The sequence below is a fragment of the Phaseolus vulgaris genome, chromosome 11, assembly GCF_000499845.2.
Source record: "Phaseolus vulgaris cultivar G19833 chromosome 11, P. vulgaris v2.0, whole genome shotgun sequence".
Taxonomy (NCBI): Eukaryota; Viridiplantae; Streptophyta; class Magnoliopsida; order Fabales; family Fabaceae; genus Phaseolus; species Phaseolus vulgaris.
The window spans coordinates 35,771,128-35,787,333 of record NC_023749.2 but is presented as its reverse complement, the minus strand read 5'-3'; the positions used below and the strand labels follow the sequence as shown (position 1 = coordinate 35,787,333).

The 16,206-nt window shown below is 34.6% G+C and overlaps 1 protein-coding gene across 6 annotated transcripts in view; it reads right to left on the bottom strand.

Annotated features, from left to right (window-relative positions):
- Positions 1–2,370: 2,370 nt before the first annotated feature.
- The window catches only part of LOC137827077 (pentatricopeptide repeat-containing protein At4g04790, mitochondrial-like), a 35,319-nt gene continuing 21,483 nt past the window's right edge, over positions 2,371–16,206 (bottom strand). For 4 of the 6 annotated variants that reach the window (XM_068633385.1, XM_068633316.1, XM_068633462.1 and 1 more), the window contains 6 exons: positions 10,169–10,273; positions 7,112–7,276; positions 6,906–7,036; positions 6,733–6,811; positions 2,914–3,131; positions 2,371–2,822 (listed from right to left, as the gene is read on the bottom strand). In XM_068633385.1, coding sequence (XP_068489486.1) covers positions 2,603–2,822; positions 2,914–3,131; positions 6,733–6,811; positions 6,906–7,036; positions 7,112–7,276; positions 10,169–10,273 — 918 coding nt within the window. In that variant the 3' untranslated portion in view covers positions 2,371–2,602. The remainder of the gene's footprint in view (positions 2,823–2,913; positions 3,132–6,732; positions 6,812–6,905; positions 7,037–7,111; positions 7,277–10,168; positions 10,274–16,206) is intronic. The other 2 variants (XR_011083748.1, XR_011083718.1) reach the window with 1 other exon arrangement.

Here is a 16,206-nt window from a genome sequence, read left to right as displayed (position 1 = left end):
AAATCCGATAATTCCAAAAATTTGGAAACTGAGAATATGTGAGCAATATCTGAGACAAAATCTTTTTTCAATATACTTAGAACAAAGAAACCTATAAAAAGATACAAGTTTCAAGGAGAAATAATGAAGTTTTCTTATTTTCCTTATTTTCTTCGTTATAATTATTTCATTTTACCTTTATATGGAGGACTAAACTTTTTTGAGTTTATTCTCTTGTGATTTCACAATAAATTGAGGTTTATGTTCAATAAAGTTTTATTTTTAAAATCTCTATCACAGTGTGTGTTAAACAATCTAATCTTTTTTAATTCTAGATTTTGTTAAGGAATTTTTTTTTAATACATATTTAGAATTCAATTATTTTCTTTAATTGGAATTCAATCTCTTGTTTTCTTAATTAAAGAGGTAGAAGATAAACATCTCAAATTGCACTATTTTTAACCTCTCCCATGTGATGTGGGACTTCCATGATTCAAGCTCTCTTTTTCATGTGTTGGTCGAATTTTGACCGTGCCTTATGGTTCTTGGCTAATATTTCTAGCCCTAGTCAAGGCCCAATTATGGTACAAAGGAAGTCCAGTTATACCTCTACAAAATCCTACAAAAAAAAAATACAAGAAAAACTACAACAATACAATTTGTACAAAACAATGAAAAAAAGAAAATTCTAGTTTTTTACTATTCAAATATAGAGTCTCCTTCCATCCTTTTAGCCAATGATTTTGATGCATGATAGTTTCCTTCAACAAAGTTCATAAGGATGAAGTAGACATGTGATGTGAACTTTAAAAGAATGGAAGAATCTTGATCAACTCAAGGAAGTATGGAAAAGAGAAACTCCGTTGATTTTCAACAACCATTGGTGGAAGCATGAGTTTCATGGAAGAGATACTAAATTTGAGTTACCTTTACTAATCCAAAGCTAACTCACCTAAGCATATGATTATAACATGTTAAAATCTTCCTTTTATTCCTTCTTCTTTATTCTTTCTTGTCATGCTTGCTTCTTATATTTATTCCTTTTGTCTCTTCTTCTCTATTCTCAACAAGTTTTGCCTATCCTTATTTATATCAACATGACATGTGACTTAGTAACAATGAACTTTTGAAATTATTTTACAAAATCAAATATACTAATGGAATGTAGAAAGTCCTCCATTTCACTGGTCATATTTAATTACACGTAGAATAATAAAGAATATGGAAATAAAAAACAAAACAAGACCAAATCTAAAACATAAACAAAGAAGAAGGGTTATACATAATGGGACATAACAAGTCATGTGAGAAGTGGAACGGTGAAAAAAAAGGAAAAAGGATACAAATGGGGTCAGATTGCAAACATGATCTCAAACCCATACTAAAATTGAACCACATTACAACAACTCCCAATCATAAATATGATTTTAGATAGCATGATAATAATGAAACAAAAGACGATGCCGATGCCATATGAGAAGGAAGGGAAATAAGGTTTTAATATTAACTTTAATAGGAAGTGTAAAGATACAACGCAAGATATAAATATATAAACATGACAATAGCATAAAGATTATACTATTTTTAACTAATTTATATACACACATATATATATATATATAATTATTTAACAAGATAAGTGTGTTATTATGGATCTTTCTATGGTTTAAGGACTTTTCAAACTTTATTCAACTTCCGCCTATAGAGCTTACATATTCCTTCAATTATAAACTATAAAAATACGGATGAATAAAAAATCAAACAAAACAGAATTAAATATATTTAAATTAAAAAATTCATAATTCACATAATTATTTAACAAAATAATTCATATTATAATTTTCTTTTTGAAAAATCATTATTTTAAGTGAATTTTTTAATTAAAGTATTTTCATCTACTTCTTGACTAACTAAGATCTTTCGTAAAATCTTCTTAATTAAATAATCGTCCACAAAATACTTCTTAAATCTCAAACCCACATAATACACTACTTTTCTCACAGAGAAATTATAGACAATTTTTATCATAAAATTACAGACTTGAAACATAAAATTATTAAATGTTTTTCTCTAAAATTTCATAAATGACATTATTAATTATAAAGAGAAACAATTAAAATTATAACAAAATGATAAAATTAAATACAATTAATAATAAGAAAATACAGAAGAAACAACAATAAACATTTATAATAATAATAATTTACATTGACAACATTAGTTTTTGTCATTTCAAAAGAAATGAGGTGCAGGTTCAAATTTGATAAAGAAGTAATTATCCAATTATAATCATCTCTAACTTCACAGAATCTTTACTACCTTCGGCAGGCCAAGCATGGTATTGGAAACATGTGAATGAATTACATATAGTAATTTTGTTAAGATGATGAGTTCTAATAATATGAAAGTAAACATATATCTTTTGTTTATAATCATTCAAAATACAATATGATGAAATCTAATAATGGCTAATAATGAAGAATATCCCTAATTATTAAGATCAAATCATATCTTCACTGTGAAGGAGGCATAGTAGGATATATAATAAGAATGAAATGGATACATCACTCTTCGGAAGAACATTTCTAAAGCAACACAAAAATTTAGGCATCCCCTACCTCTATCATACACTACACATATCACTGGAACTAGTATTCAGGTCTTTGCCCTCTCTTCCTTTACTTTTTCCCGGCTTTTTCTTCTCTCCTACAGAGTCAACGGCACTGTATGTTTCCTGACATGCTATTATGACAGAACAAACCTCCGCATCGTCTCGTGGAATTTTCTTAAGAATTAAGCTTGCAGAGCTACCATCTCCTGCTGCCAAAAGTGCCTGATACATTCTACAGCCATGGAAATAATTGAAAGCCACAACCATGAGCCAAAGATAAAAACTATATAAAAACTGTAAGGGTTAGGGAGATAAAAACTTACCGCAAGTAACTTAATACATTGTAAGGAAACCCAGCAATTTCGTACTCTCTCCAAATCAAGCGAGCATTGTTCAAATCTCTAGCATTGGCACAAGCACTCAAAAGAAAATCAAGACACTGCCGTGACGGCATAAGGTCCAGTTCATCCTTGATTGCCCAAAGCAAGTCCAGGCCAATCTGTAAATGAGTGGACTCAGACGCTGCAATTGCAGAAAATACCTACAGACACAAAGTTGATATTAGTAAGACTGTTGGAGCCCAACAAGTTTATGGGCTGAAAGAGCCATCGGTCCATGAAGAGCATGGAAGAAGTATGTGCACAAAAGAAAGAAGGGAAATCCTCAAGCTGAGGTAGCATGAGTACTGGGGAGGTGGTTAGAAGTGGAACAATATTTTTATTATTTAGTCTCAAGAGGCAGAGGAGATAGGGGGGATTATCTGTTTTTCTGTTAGAGGAGCTATGCTCTCGGCCATTGGAGGTTTCCTCCCTTTTGTAGTTCCCTTTTTATTGCAAACAACATACAATTCTCCGGTGCCTTGATATTTTTCTGCTTCGTTTTTTACTACTATAATATTGGTATGTAACAAAGACATTTTTCTTTGTAAGTAGACGATAACGTTATCTTTGTTTGATAAGACGAAGGTTTACATCCACTTATAAATTATAATTTTGTTATATCTTTAATCGATGTGATATCTCAACACACCCTCTCAGGCCTAGTGTCAGAATCACTTTATTTATGCTGCATTTAATATTTCCATGTACAGTTTTAATTACATAATTAGGAGATTTAATTACATTTCATAATTTGGAGGATTAATAGGCTGATAATATATCTTATATTTAGTGTACAGGATAATTGATCCTGAATTGTAGGGATAGATTATATCCATTATAAATTAGGATTTTCAGTTATTAAATCTTTGTATTCTATTTAAGAGCAATTGCTCCTCTGAAAAATATTAGAAACAGTTTTTCTAACTTGGTATCAACGCTCTAAGATCCTTGGGAGCCTGGAGCATGTGTAATCTAATGCGCAAACTGCATTGCTGTAAAACCACACCCCTTTCTTTCATCCATCCAATGCAGCCTGCATTGCTGCAACACCACAACCCTTTCTTTCTTCCACTGTATTCGCTCAAGGCCTGCATTGCCATACTTCAAACCTAAAAAATGTCTGATACTCAGAAAACTCAGCCCACCACAAAGTTCAGTGCAAAGGAGATTCTAAAATTAAGGGGGTTGTTGAATACATTAACAAAACCTGTAGACTCAAGTATCCTTACTCAATGCCTTTAATTCCTCTAAAGGTGTATGGGTAGTTGATTTAGAGCCATAGACCACATGACTCAATGATCTATTGGGTTTATATATTATAGACACTGTCCAAGCAACAAAAAATTGCACATGCTGATGGAACTTTCATTACAATTGCTGAACAAGGAGATATAATGACAAACCAAAATCTAATTCAGAAGGATGTTTTGCATGTGTCCAAATTCTCTACCAATTTGATTTTTGTTCACAAGCTTACAATGGATTTATACACCAATCTGAAGGTTTGGTGTTTTTTGATTCTACAACCTGCCAATTTCAAGATCAGGGAATGGGAAGGTCAATGGACTTGTACCTTCTAAAGGATGCTAACAATATGTGTAGCACTAAGAGTCAAATTCCTTTATCTTTGATGTTAGAAATAACTCTCCAATAAAGAAAAAAATTTGCTTATACCAACTTCCTTTAGGCCATCCATCATTCAGTATCTTAAAAATTATGTTTCCTATTTTATTTCAAAATGTTGAAGAACAAACGTTTCATTGTAATACTTGTGAATTTGCAAAGGACATGCGAGCATGTTGACTTTCCCTCTAGTAATAAAAGAATGGTTGTTCCCTTTGCATTAATACATAGTGATGTGTGGGGATCCTCTAGTATTCCTTACTTAGCTGGGACAAGTAGGTTTGTCATATTCATTGATGATTGCACTCGAGTGACATGGGTATTTCTCTTGAAAGAAAAAAGTGAAGCCAAGCTTTTGAAAACATCATCCAAATGATTAAAGATCAGTTTGAGACAACCGTTAAAAGAGTCTATTCAGATAATGCCAAAGAATTTTTCAACCAAATATTGTCCTCCTTCAATGAACAATGGATAATTCATGAATCTTCTTGTGTGAACACTTCCGAACAAAATGGGGGTGACAAAACAAAAAATTGGGCATCTCACAAATTTAACTCGAGTCTCTCTTCTTGTGTGAACACTTCACAACAAAATGGGGGTGACAAAACAAAAAATTGGGCATCTCACAAATTTAACTCGAGTCTCTCTTCTCCATAAAAATGTTCCAAAATAGTATTAAGGAAAAACTATCCTTACTGCTACTTATTTGGTCAATTGTCTACCCTCCAAAACACAATAATAACAGTCTTAAACCAGTAGAGACACCTATTGAACAAAGTCACAAACATGGTGAATCAATTGAAGATGTAGTTGTGGATAGAAAATCTTATCAAAGGGTGGTCAGGAAATTAATCTACTTGTCTCATACTAGGCCCATCATTGCCTATGTTGTAGGGATCGTAAGTCAATTGATGCATAGTCCAAAGGAGACTCATCTCATAGTATTCTACAGTACTTGAAAGGAACTCCTGGAAAAGGAATTCTATTTACAAAGGGGAATGAGATTATCTTAGAATACGCTAACTGTGCATGTTTTATAGACAACAGAACATCTACCTTTGAATAGTGCACTTTTCTTGGAGAAAATTTAGTCACCTGAAGGAGCATTAAACAAAATGTTGAGACAAGATCAAGTGCAGAGGTAGAGTTTAGAGCCATGGCCTTAGGGATTTGTGAAATCTATGGTTAAAGATAATTTTAGAAGACCTAAAGATTGATTGGAAGAAGTCTATGAGATTGTATTCTGATAACAAGTCAGCAATAAATATTGCGCATAATCCAGTGCAACATGATTGAACTAAGCATGTTAAACTAGACAGACACTTCACAAAGGAGAAATTGGATAATGGGACAATATGTACACCATTTGTATCTTCTGGAAATCAACTTGCAAAGGCATTGACAAGAGGGTAAGTGGTGCTACATTTAGTCTATTGTTGGCAAGTTGGGAATGGATGAGATCCGCTCACCAACTTGGCGAGTGTCAAAATCCCTTGATTTATGTTGCAACTAGTATTTCCATGTACAATTTGAATTACGTAACTAGGAGATTTAATTACATTCAATAATTAAGAGGATTAATAAGCTGACAGTATATTTTATATTTATTGTACAGGATCATTGATATTGAATTGTTAGGATAGATCATATCCACCATAAAATAGGATTTTCAGTTATTAAATCTTTGTATTCTATTAAAGAGCAATTGCTCCTCACTGAATAATATCATAAACAGATATTTTTTGACACAGAATTATACATCTTGAGTATGGGAATAAAGTAAGCCCGATAACGGATAGACTTTGAGCCAACAAACCTTGTGAGATAGACTTTGATACTATCTTAGAAAATGGACCTGAAGCCAAATTCAACCTTATAGAATCGGTCTTTAAGGTTAGATTGTGCAACCACTATTATAATTTGGTTATATCTTTAAATGACTTGAAGTCTTCAACAACATATCAATGGGAGTAATTGTGATGAAGAGAGTGAAACATGTCAAAATTTTGAATTTCCGTGTATAACAAATATTTTGAAGTCACCTCAAAAGTGTTTCAAACTCAAAAACAAATTATATCAGGATCTTGGCATAATATTGTAAGTTCATAAAAATTAACTAGGAGGGAACAAAGAACTCACTGCATCAAAAAGGGCTTCCATTACCATTTCATCATTTTCAAACTTATCCTTGAGTTGTTTGAACAAAAGAATAGCAGAACTGAACCATAAGACCAGAGTATGAAGATAAGCAACTTGAAGAATACAATTTCAAAACACTGAAATTCAATGTGGGAGGGGTAAAAACATCTAACCTCAAATTCTTGTTTCGTGCACAGTACAAGATGACCTTGAAGCAGCCATCAACCCAATAGTCTAGATCACTCACTTCCTTGAGCAGAAGCAGTAATTTATCCAACTCCCCATTATGTTGAATCAACTCTTCCTAAGAATATCCAATAATTAATGAAAAAGTTGAAGGTAGATAGATGATATAAAAAACACTAATGCAAAACCTTACAATCAAACAGGTAGCAGCTTTTGGCTCCAAATTATGTCCAGCTTTCTTAATTTGTTCATAGACAAGAAAAGCCTCGGACAATTGCCCATGTGATGCAAGAGCTACAGCAAGTACACTCTTGATTTCAATTAAGCTGTTGTTTGGTGTGTTTGGATCCAAAACTACCTGCAACATGAAATACAACTTATGCTCTACACCAGTATTGAAGAAAGAGGTGATGTACAAAGTTACTCCAAAACGGGGACTACAGAAAAACATGGCATATATTGATGGAAGAGGCCCAAGCACAAGCCCAACAACTAGAAGATTGGGGCCAACAACTAGGGCTATGGCAAAGAAGATTCAAGAGGACTGGGATGCTGCTACTGATGGCAGAGAAACATTTCTCTACATGTTCCAAGAAGCCAAGACCCTAGTAGAGTAGACTTCAATTTTCTTGTCAAAAGAAGAATAGGAATTTTACTTGTATTTTTTTCTAAAATGTAATTAGGGTTGGATTGGGCATTAAAAACCAACTAGATTAAATTTAGAATACTCCTAATTAAACCTAGGGTCGGTCATTTAACCTAATTTGAGTCACATGATGCACACCTTGCTCATGATTGCCATGTGAGCTCAAATAGGCGCCTAAATTCAAACTAACTAATTAGGCTAATTTTAAGTATTTACCTAGTAAAATTAAATTATGTGTATAGCCTGTAAAAGCTTATATTTTTATTTTTAATTTTAATTTTAATTTTAGGTGTACAACATTTGTAAAATAACAGTTGTGATAATATGCTATCAATATAAAAGTATGAAAGAACTTTAATTTGGATTTGGCCTATGACAATCTCAAAAGCTAGCTTTTTGTGTGAGAATTGCTCCCAAACCTTTATGAGATCTGATTTGGTTAAATATAATTCATGTGGGATCACCACGTGCCCCTATGCTTAGGAATGAGCATTTGAAGCAAGGAGATCCTCAGAAGGGCTTCTTTATATTGCATTAGAACAACTGCAAAGCTAGGTAGACTACACTAGAAAAAAGCTACAAAGGGTGGTTAAAATATCAAGTCTGATAGGTTTTAATAGCATATGAAATTTGAGTTATCTTGAGATATATGATGAAGAGACAAAATAATCTCTTTGTATGCCTATTCCACCAGAGCAGCATGTATATAAAGTGTCTCAAATATAAAGAAGATACAAAGTGATGGCCTAAGGCCCATCAGTTACATTTAATACTCCCCTTTAACTTGATGCATATAAATCATATAAATCAATTCAAGGACCCCACAATGATTTAGAGTTGTCAGCTCATCATTAAAGTTAACAAATTGAGTGGTGATGTCTCCAAATGCTATCTTTTCTGACAATCTACCTTAATATGTTTACTCTTCTCGTTAAATACTGAATTTGAGGAAATATGCAGGGCAGCTTGGTTATCAAAGATAAAAGTCATTTGATTGAGCAACTTGGTTATCCCAATTCTCAATTCTTTAAGCAACTGTTTGAGCCAAATGAGCTCATAGATGACAAAGGCTCTAGTTCTAGTTCTATATTCTTCTTCTACACTTGATCTTGCTACTAGAGTTTGCTTCTTGCTTTTCCAGGAGATCAAATTGTCCCAAATAAAGACATAATATCTGGAGGTGGATCTCCTATCACATGGAGATTCAACCTAATATGCATCTGAATAACCCACAAACCAAGTGTGATTATGACTATATAACAAACCTTTTCAAGGGGCACCTTTAATATACTTCAGAATGCAAATCGCTGCATTCCAATGTCTTGTACACGGAGAATTAGAAACTGCCTTGTCACACTGACTACAAAGAAAATGTCAGGATGTGTAACTATAAGATAGTTCAATTTTTCAACTAATCATCTGTATTTCTTAGGAACAAGTAGTGGCTTCCCCTGACTAGGTAGTAGTTAGGAATTGGTATCCATGGATGAGTCAATAGGCTTGGAATTCATTATTTTCCTCTAAAATATCCAAGGCATACTTCCTTTAAGAAATGACAATTCCATAATGGCAAAGTTGTTAAACTCATAACTTGGAAGAGGATCAGAAAGGGAATGAAAACTCGTAACCCGAGGATCATAACTCGACTCGGAAAAGTTACTACTTGAGTTACTACTATACATAATATAATTAAAGATAGATTCATAATTCATAAAATAGTCCAAATACATAACATAATTAAACATACATTCATAATTCAAAAAAAGTTCATTTGCTTTGTACGACTATGTGCTTTATACAATTTCAAGTAAAGACATTGTAACCAAGAAGAGATAAGTACCTCCAGCTATCAAAATTTTGCTTAAATAAGAGAAAAACATTTAATGCATGTATGGAACACATTTAATGCATTTTCTACATCCACGTTGCTCAAATGCAAGCAAGAAGTTCATGTGAGCTAAAGCTTCTCAACAGCCAGAAAAGGATTTGCAACAATCATCTTTTGAACAGAAGAATAAGAATCTGAGCCATAATTTGCAAGGCGTCAAAACGCTGTTAAAATATTTTATGAGCTAAAGCCTTTGTAAGAACACTATTATGTTCAGCTAGCCAACTAGAAAAAATAACTTAAACCTTGTACAAGTCGATAGACGATAACCCTTCCTAGTGAGCATCCTATGATCTTTTAGATCACACCCTAGACATATTGTCTGAGTCCATATCATCAAACTATATTTGCAAAAAAGTGAAAAAGGTTTTTAGAATACAAATCAACCTTCCCTTCTTATGTTGTACCTGTTTTTCGCAAAAAAACTAAAGCAGAACCAAAGTTGGCTAAAGTAGAAGTGAAACAATTCCATAAATAAATTCAGTGTCACGCATAGGGCACGTGATTTTAGAAACTATTTATGGTTAATTAGATCAAATTAGTTAAATAAAATTACTTGTAACCATTAACAATAATAATTGCGGACATGACAATTTACATGCAGCTACTTAACATATTGCAAGTTCGATTAGCTAGATATTTAAAGCTCGTACAATGCCTCTATTACCCTTTAAGTCCCAATAATCGTAATGCCAGGTATGATACTTATACCATACCTGTTTTGCCTTCTCCAAATTTCCACAAGCTGCATATGAATTAACAAGGGCCATAAAAACTTGTTTTGTAGCATGAATTCCACGTTGATTCATTTCTTCATAATACTACAAAAAATATTGTAATTAGTAACTCAAAATGTCCATACATGAAATCTTAACATCAGAACTTCAGTTAACATAAAATCTCAATTACATCAAGTCATCAAAAGTAGATGGATATAGCTACAAGACTGCATGCATTAAAAGAAATTAATCATATTTTTCTTTTTGGGTGTGAATGGTTGAACATTTAACAATCAACAATTACTAGAAGTTCACTATTTTCAACCCTATCATGATATTGACTTTTGTTGGAGATCCCACATCGACTAGAGATTAAGACATTTCATAGTATATAAGTGGGTGCAAATCTCACCTTATAAGCCGGGTTGATAAGGTTAAGTTAGGTTTAAAGTCCACTTCTTAATAACTTTCATTAAAGCATATGAACTTGATCAATGTAAACAACACACATTATCTAGAGATTATTCAGCATACTTAATGAAAATTCATTCAGCAATGTAACTTCTGAGGGGAATCCCAACAATTTGTTCATGAGCTAGGCTTCCAAAAATAAAAATAAAACAAAAAGAGATTTGCTTGTCCAAATTTGGTTGAACTTCTGTAAATTACTAATGTTGATGGTATAATTACATAAATAAGGATCATATCTTTATAACCTTAAATATCAAGATCATATTTACATTAGTGACATTTAGTATCTATTCTAGTATAAAATCTTTATTATGAGAGCATATAAAATCTCCCCTGTTTATTTTCTCAATATATATTAATCACTCGTGCTCTCAAAGAGACACACGGTTTCAATCAACACTTCTCTTTTTCTTATACTTCAACAATTGACTTAACTCTTCCTTTGAGAGGTTTATACATGAAGATTTTTTATGCACTGATATTTCAATTTGTATCATATAACGTATTCATATCTAATATGTATCCACATCAAATACTCTAGGATACTTTATCGATACTTATTGATGATGTATTCAATCTATGAAGCACTAATACTCTTAATGATGACAATAATTTATAATTTTTTGTTTTGACAGGGTCTAAGAAATGTGATTTTAATTTGGATCCACATAATTGTAACTATATATTTATTACGTTTTAAGAATTTTTATACATTTTTAAATACATATTTGTCACGTATCATATCATGTTATTTTCAAAATAATTGTATTGTCGTATAGGATACTAATTAGGAAATATGTAGAGAAGAAGAATCAAGAGGATCATTGTTGAAGCTTAAGCTCATGAAAGATCTTGAAGGAGACTTCAAACTTAAAGATTTGGATTAGCTCACTAAGCAAATAAGCCAAAGGAAGAATTGTTCATTAGATGAAGTCACTCCATGAATTACTTTTGCTAAGGGAAATTTGGATAGCAAAGAATTCACTAAGCAAGTTAGTTTTGCTGAGAAAAAATTAGACAGTCAAGAGCAAGGAATTCACTCAACAAATATATTTCGCTAAGCAAAAGTTGGATAGTATGCTAGAGTGTTCAAGTCCACTGAGCGAATAAATTTCATTCAATAAAATACTCTCAAACTTCACAATTTTCCATTGTTTTGGAAACTTTAGTCCTATTTAAAAGGACCACGTGAAATTAATAGACATTTTTTGGATTGTGTACAAATGTGGTCATTGATCCATTGCACAAAAGCTTTCTTCCTATTATTGCACAAATCATCAAAGGAATAATATTCTTATCCTTGTACTCCTTGTACATTTTGGTATGCTTGTTCTGTGATTATTGTATCACTTGTTGATAGACAACCAAAGTTTGTTCAGATTTGTTATGGAGTAGCTAATTTTGCACAATTGTCATACGACAGCTATTACAATTTATTCGGATCTATATAAGAGCATCTTGTACTTTTTTGCATGTATCTTATGATAGCAATAAAATCAGTTTCCTTTCTCTCTGTATCTTCTCCATCCCTATCAATTCAAGACTCACTAGTGGCTCAACATTTAGGATCTAAACCAGCCAGCTCTACCTATATTCTCTAGTGTAATTCTAGTCAAACAATTGTAAGACCATTTTCCTCTCCTAAAATTAGATAGCATCAAAGCTTAGGCTTTCATCCTATGTTCAACAACCACCTCTTCCACGAATTCTAGAGGCATCAAAACTACATCAGCATTTGTGGTCAATGCTCTGCCCTCAAGTTTTAGCTTAATACTAAAGAAAAATGGAAGAAACTATGTTGAATGGGCGCAATCCATAAAGAGGTCTTGGTATGTTCATTGACGGATACCAAGGCTCAAAAAGGATATCTATCAAACCACCCAACTAGAAAAAAGAAAACAAATGTAGAAGGTCAGGCATTTCAAACCTCAAAAAGGAGAAAACATGGAGCAAAGGGGCAACTCAAACTCCATTTCTCTAAGAAACAATTGAGCATTTGTACAAGCTCTTCTCAGATAAAATGCCAGTTATTATATCATCTTCTCTAAGGATGGCAACAAAATGGGATAAATACAAATACAGCTACCCACCCTACCAGGTAGAAATCTGTCTTGGGCTCTCCCTGCTACCCACATGGGTACCCATTTAAAAATTACCCATGGGATTTTTTATTTCCACATGTACTACAAATATTCAGGGTTACATGGAAGAAAAAATTTACAAAATTCTTTGGAAAGCTTTATACATTCAAGGGCGACATATATCACTGAATTTTATAAATTAAATAGTTTTGAATAAAAAATTGTTCTTAATATATAGTTTCAAGGCCCACAGACCTATGTTATTTTTCTCCCTTAATTCAACAATGTACAAGATTTGTCATATTTCTAGCAAAAATAAAGTCCTTGAAATTATCGAAAAAATACTCTTTAAAATATAAATCAATAAAAACTTACACTCTAAAGTATAAATTTTCAATAAATATTAGGGTGTGAGTATGATTATATCCAGCTCTACATTGTTTGCAAGCAGACAGAAAAAACAATTTAAATTACAAGCCAGTACCCATTTAAATATCCATTTCCTATCCAACCCACTGGTACGGATTTTTTTCATCCCTACTCTTCTCTAGCTCAAAAAGGATATTTTTTTTCTGTTACTCTTTGTTATTCTAAACAAAAGGCTAAAGTCCCATGAATCATTGATTCTAAAGCTACTGGCCACATTACAAATTGTTTGTAACAGTTCTTCACATATAATTGTGCAGGCACAAAAACATAAATTTCATATGGTACTTGTCCGTTTGTAATTTAACATGATCTACACTGTCTAAAGTTGAGTTTGATGAGGATGACTTGTTAGGGACCCCGTAAAAGGAAAACAAGACACACCAAGATAGAGATAGAGATTCTGAAAATTCCTCTGTTTATTGTGATTCACTGTTACAGGAAGACAAGCCTTCAAAGGGAACAACCTCCCTTTCTCACAGGACTATTCTTGTTGACAAAATCTAATACTCAAAAACTGCCCTTCCCAAAACCTGTTGGTCAACCATACCCCACTAACAACTAACCGCTCCCTTAACGGTTCCTATTATTTCTCCTATGATACACCTTCTCTGTCATTTCCCTATTCTTATTTTATGTCCTAACATTACTCCCCTCTGACACAGCAACCTTGTCCTCAAGGTTGAATTCAGAAAATTGTTCTTTGATTGTTGTCACGTCCTCCCACGTACCGGTGTCCCTCTCTCCTTTATTCCATTTTATCAATAGCTGTGGAATATATGCTCCTTGGGTGAACAATCTTCGTCTATCCAATATTTCCGTTGGATGCAATTCCTCTGCCGGGCCTTGCAACTCCCTAGGGAGCTCGGGTTGAACTTCTTGTGTCCCTATTGCTAACTTCAGTTGCGATACATGGAAGACCGGATGGATTCGAGCTGTTTCTGGCAGCTGTAGGCGAAAAGCCACCTTCCCTACGGCAACCTCCACTTGAAACGGCCCATAATACTTGGCTGTCAGCTTTGGATGTAATCTGTTTGGCATTGACAGTTGCCTATGGGGCCTGATTTTTAAGTAAACCATATCACCTACTTTAATCGGGGAAGGTCTCCTATGGCGGTTGGCGTATTTGGACATCAAATCCTGCGCCCTTTCCATGTGAAATTTGAGTTGTGAGAGAGCCTCATCCCGGTTCATTAAATCCTGTTCCATTGCCTCTACCATCGTCTCTCCGGGAATAAAGCGTGCCAAGGATGGTGGGGGACGACCATACACTACTTCAGACGGTGTACACTTCGTCGCTCCATGAAAGCTGGTGTTATAGCAGTATTCCGCCCACGGAAGTAAAGTCGCCCATACATTAGGTTGTTCCGAACTAAAACAACGTAGGTATGTTTCCAACGTTCTATTCACCACTTCTGTTTGACCGTCTGTTTCGGGGTGATAGGCCGTTCTCATCTTCAACGTCGTTCCTTGCAACTTAAACAATTCTTTCCAAAACAGGCTTAGAAACGTTGAATCCCGATCACTGACTATGGATGTGGGAATGCCATGTAATCTCACTATCTCCTTAACAAAAACCTCCGCAATAGATCTCGCAGAATATGGGTGTTTAAGGGCGATGAAATGACCATACTTGCTAAGACGATCCACTACCACCAGAACTGCGTCCTTCCCACGTGATTTAGGAAGCCTGACGATGAAATCCATACTTATCTCCTCCCACACCGTTTTTGGAATAGGTAGAGGTTGTAGCAGTCCTTGTGGTGAACACGCCTGATATTTGCTCTGCTGGCACACTGCACAGGCGTGGATGTAGTCCGTAACACTTTTCTTCATGTTCATCCAGTATAACGACTGACCTATCCTTTTGTAGGTGTGGAAAACTCCTAAATGTCCACCCAACAGGGTTGTATGGTATTCCTCTAGTAACTTGGTATCCAACTGGAAGACGCCGACAACACCATTCTACCCTTGTAATGAAGTCTCCCATTTTCCAGGGTATAATTCCCATGTGACTCCGGGTCGCTCTTCAAGTCCTCCATGATCTTCTTTAGGGTAGGATCTTGCACGTTTTCTTCTTCCACTAATTCGATGTCCCTCCAATAAGGTTTGGACAAGATATTGATCTCCTTAACTCTTTCTTCCTCTTCCTCCAGTCTTCGAGACAACGTGTCTGCTACCCTATTGGCCGCTCCCGGTTTGTACACAATATCAAAGTCGTACCCCATCAACTTTGCTAACCAATTCTGTTGGTTCTGGGTGGTTATTCGTTGTTCCAACAAGTATCTCAAACTCTTCTGGTCAGTATAAACTGTGAACCGCCGTCCTATCAGATACGGTCTCCAGTGTTGGATAGCCAACACTAAGGCCATTAACTCCTTTTCATATACAGATTTGGTGAGTGAACTCTCTACTAAGGCCTTACTGAAGAAAGCAATAGGTTGTTTCTTCTGAGATAGCATTGCTCCAAGTCCTGTCCCCGACGCATCACATTCAATACAGAAAGCTTGACTGAAATCTGGCATCTTCAAGTGAGACATGTGACTTCGGGTCGCTCTTCAAAGGGTATAATTCCCTTGTGACTCCGGGTCGCTCTTCAAGTCCTCCATGAAATCTGGCCATTTTTCCATAGTTATAAACGAATCTCCTATAGTACCCCGTGAGACCCAAAAATCCTCTTAGGGCCTTCAAGGACTTAGGTATTGGCCATTGCAATATAGTTGATATCTTCTGGGGATCCATTTGAACCCCTTGACCTGATATGACATGACCCAAATACTGTACCTCCCGCTGACCAAAATCGCACTTCTTGTGGTTGGCATAAAACGGGTGGCATTGCAGGGTTTCTAAAACCTGCTTCAAATGGTCCAGGTGTTCCTCCCAAGTTTTGCTGTAGACCAAAATATCATCAAAGAAAACCAAAACAAACCTCCTCAAATAAGCCTGTAGAATGTCGTTCATGGTGCACTGGAAGGTGGCAGGCGCGTTTGTCAACCCAAATGGCATCACCAGTGACTCATAGTGTCCATGGTGGGTGCGAAAAGCGTTCTTCTGTAT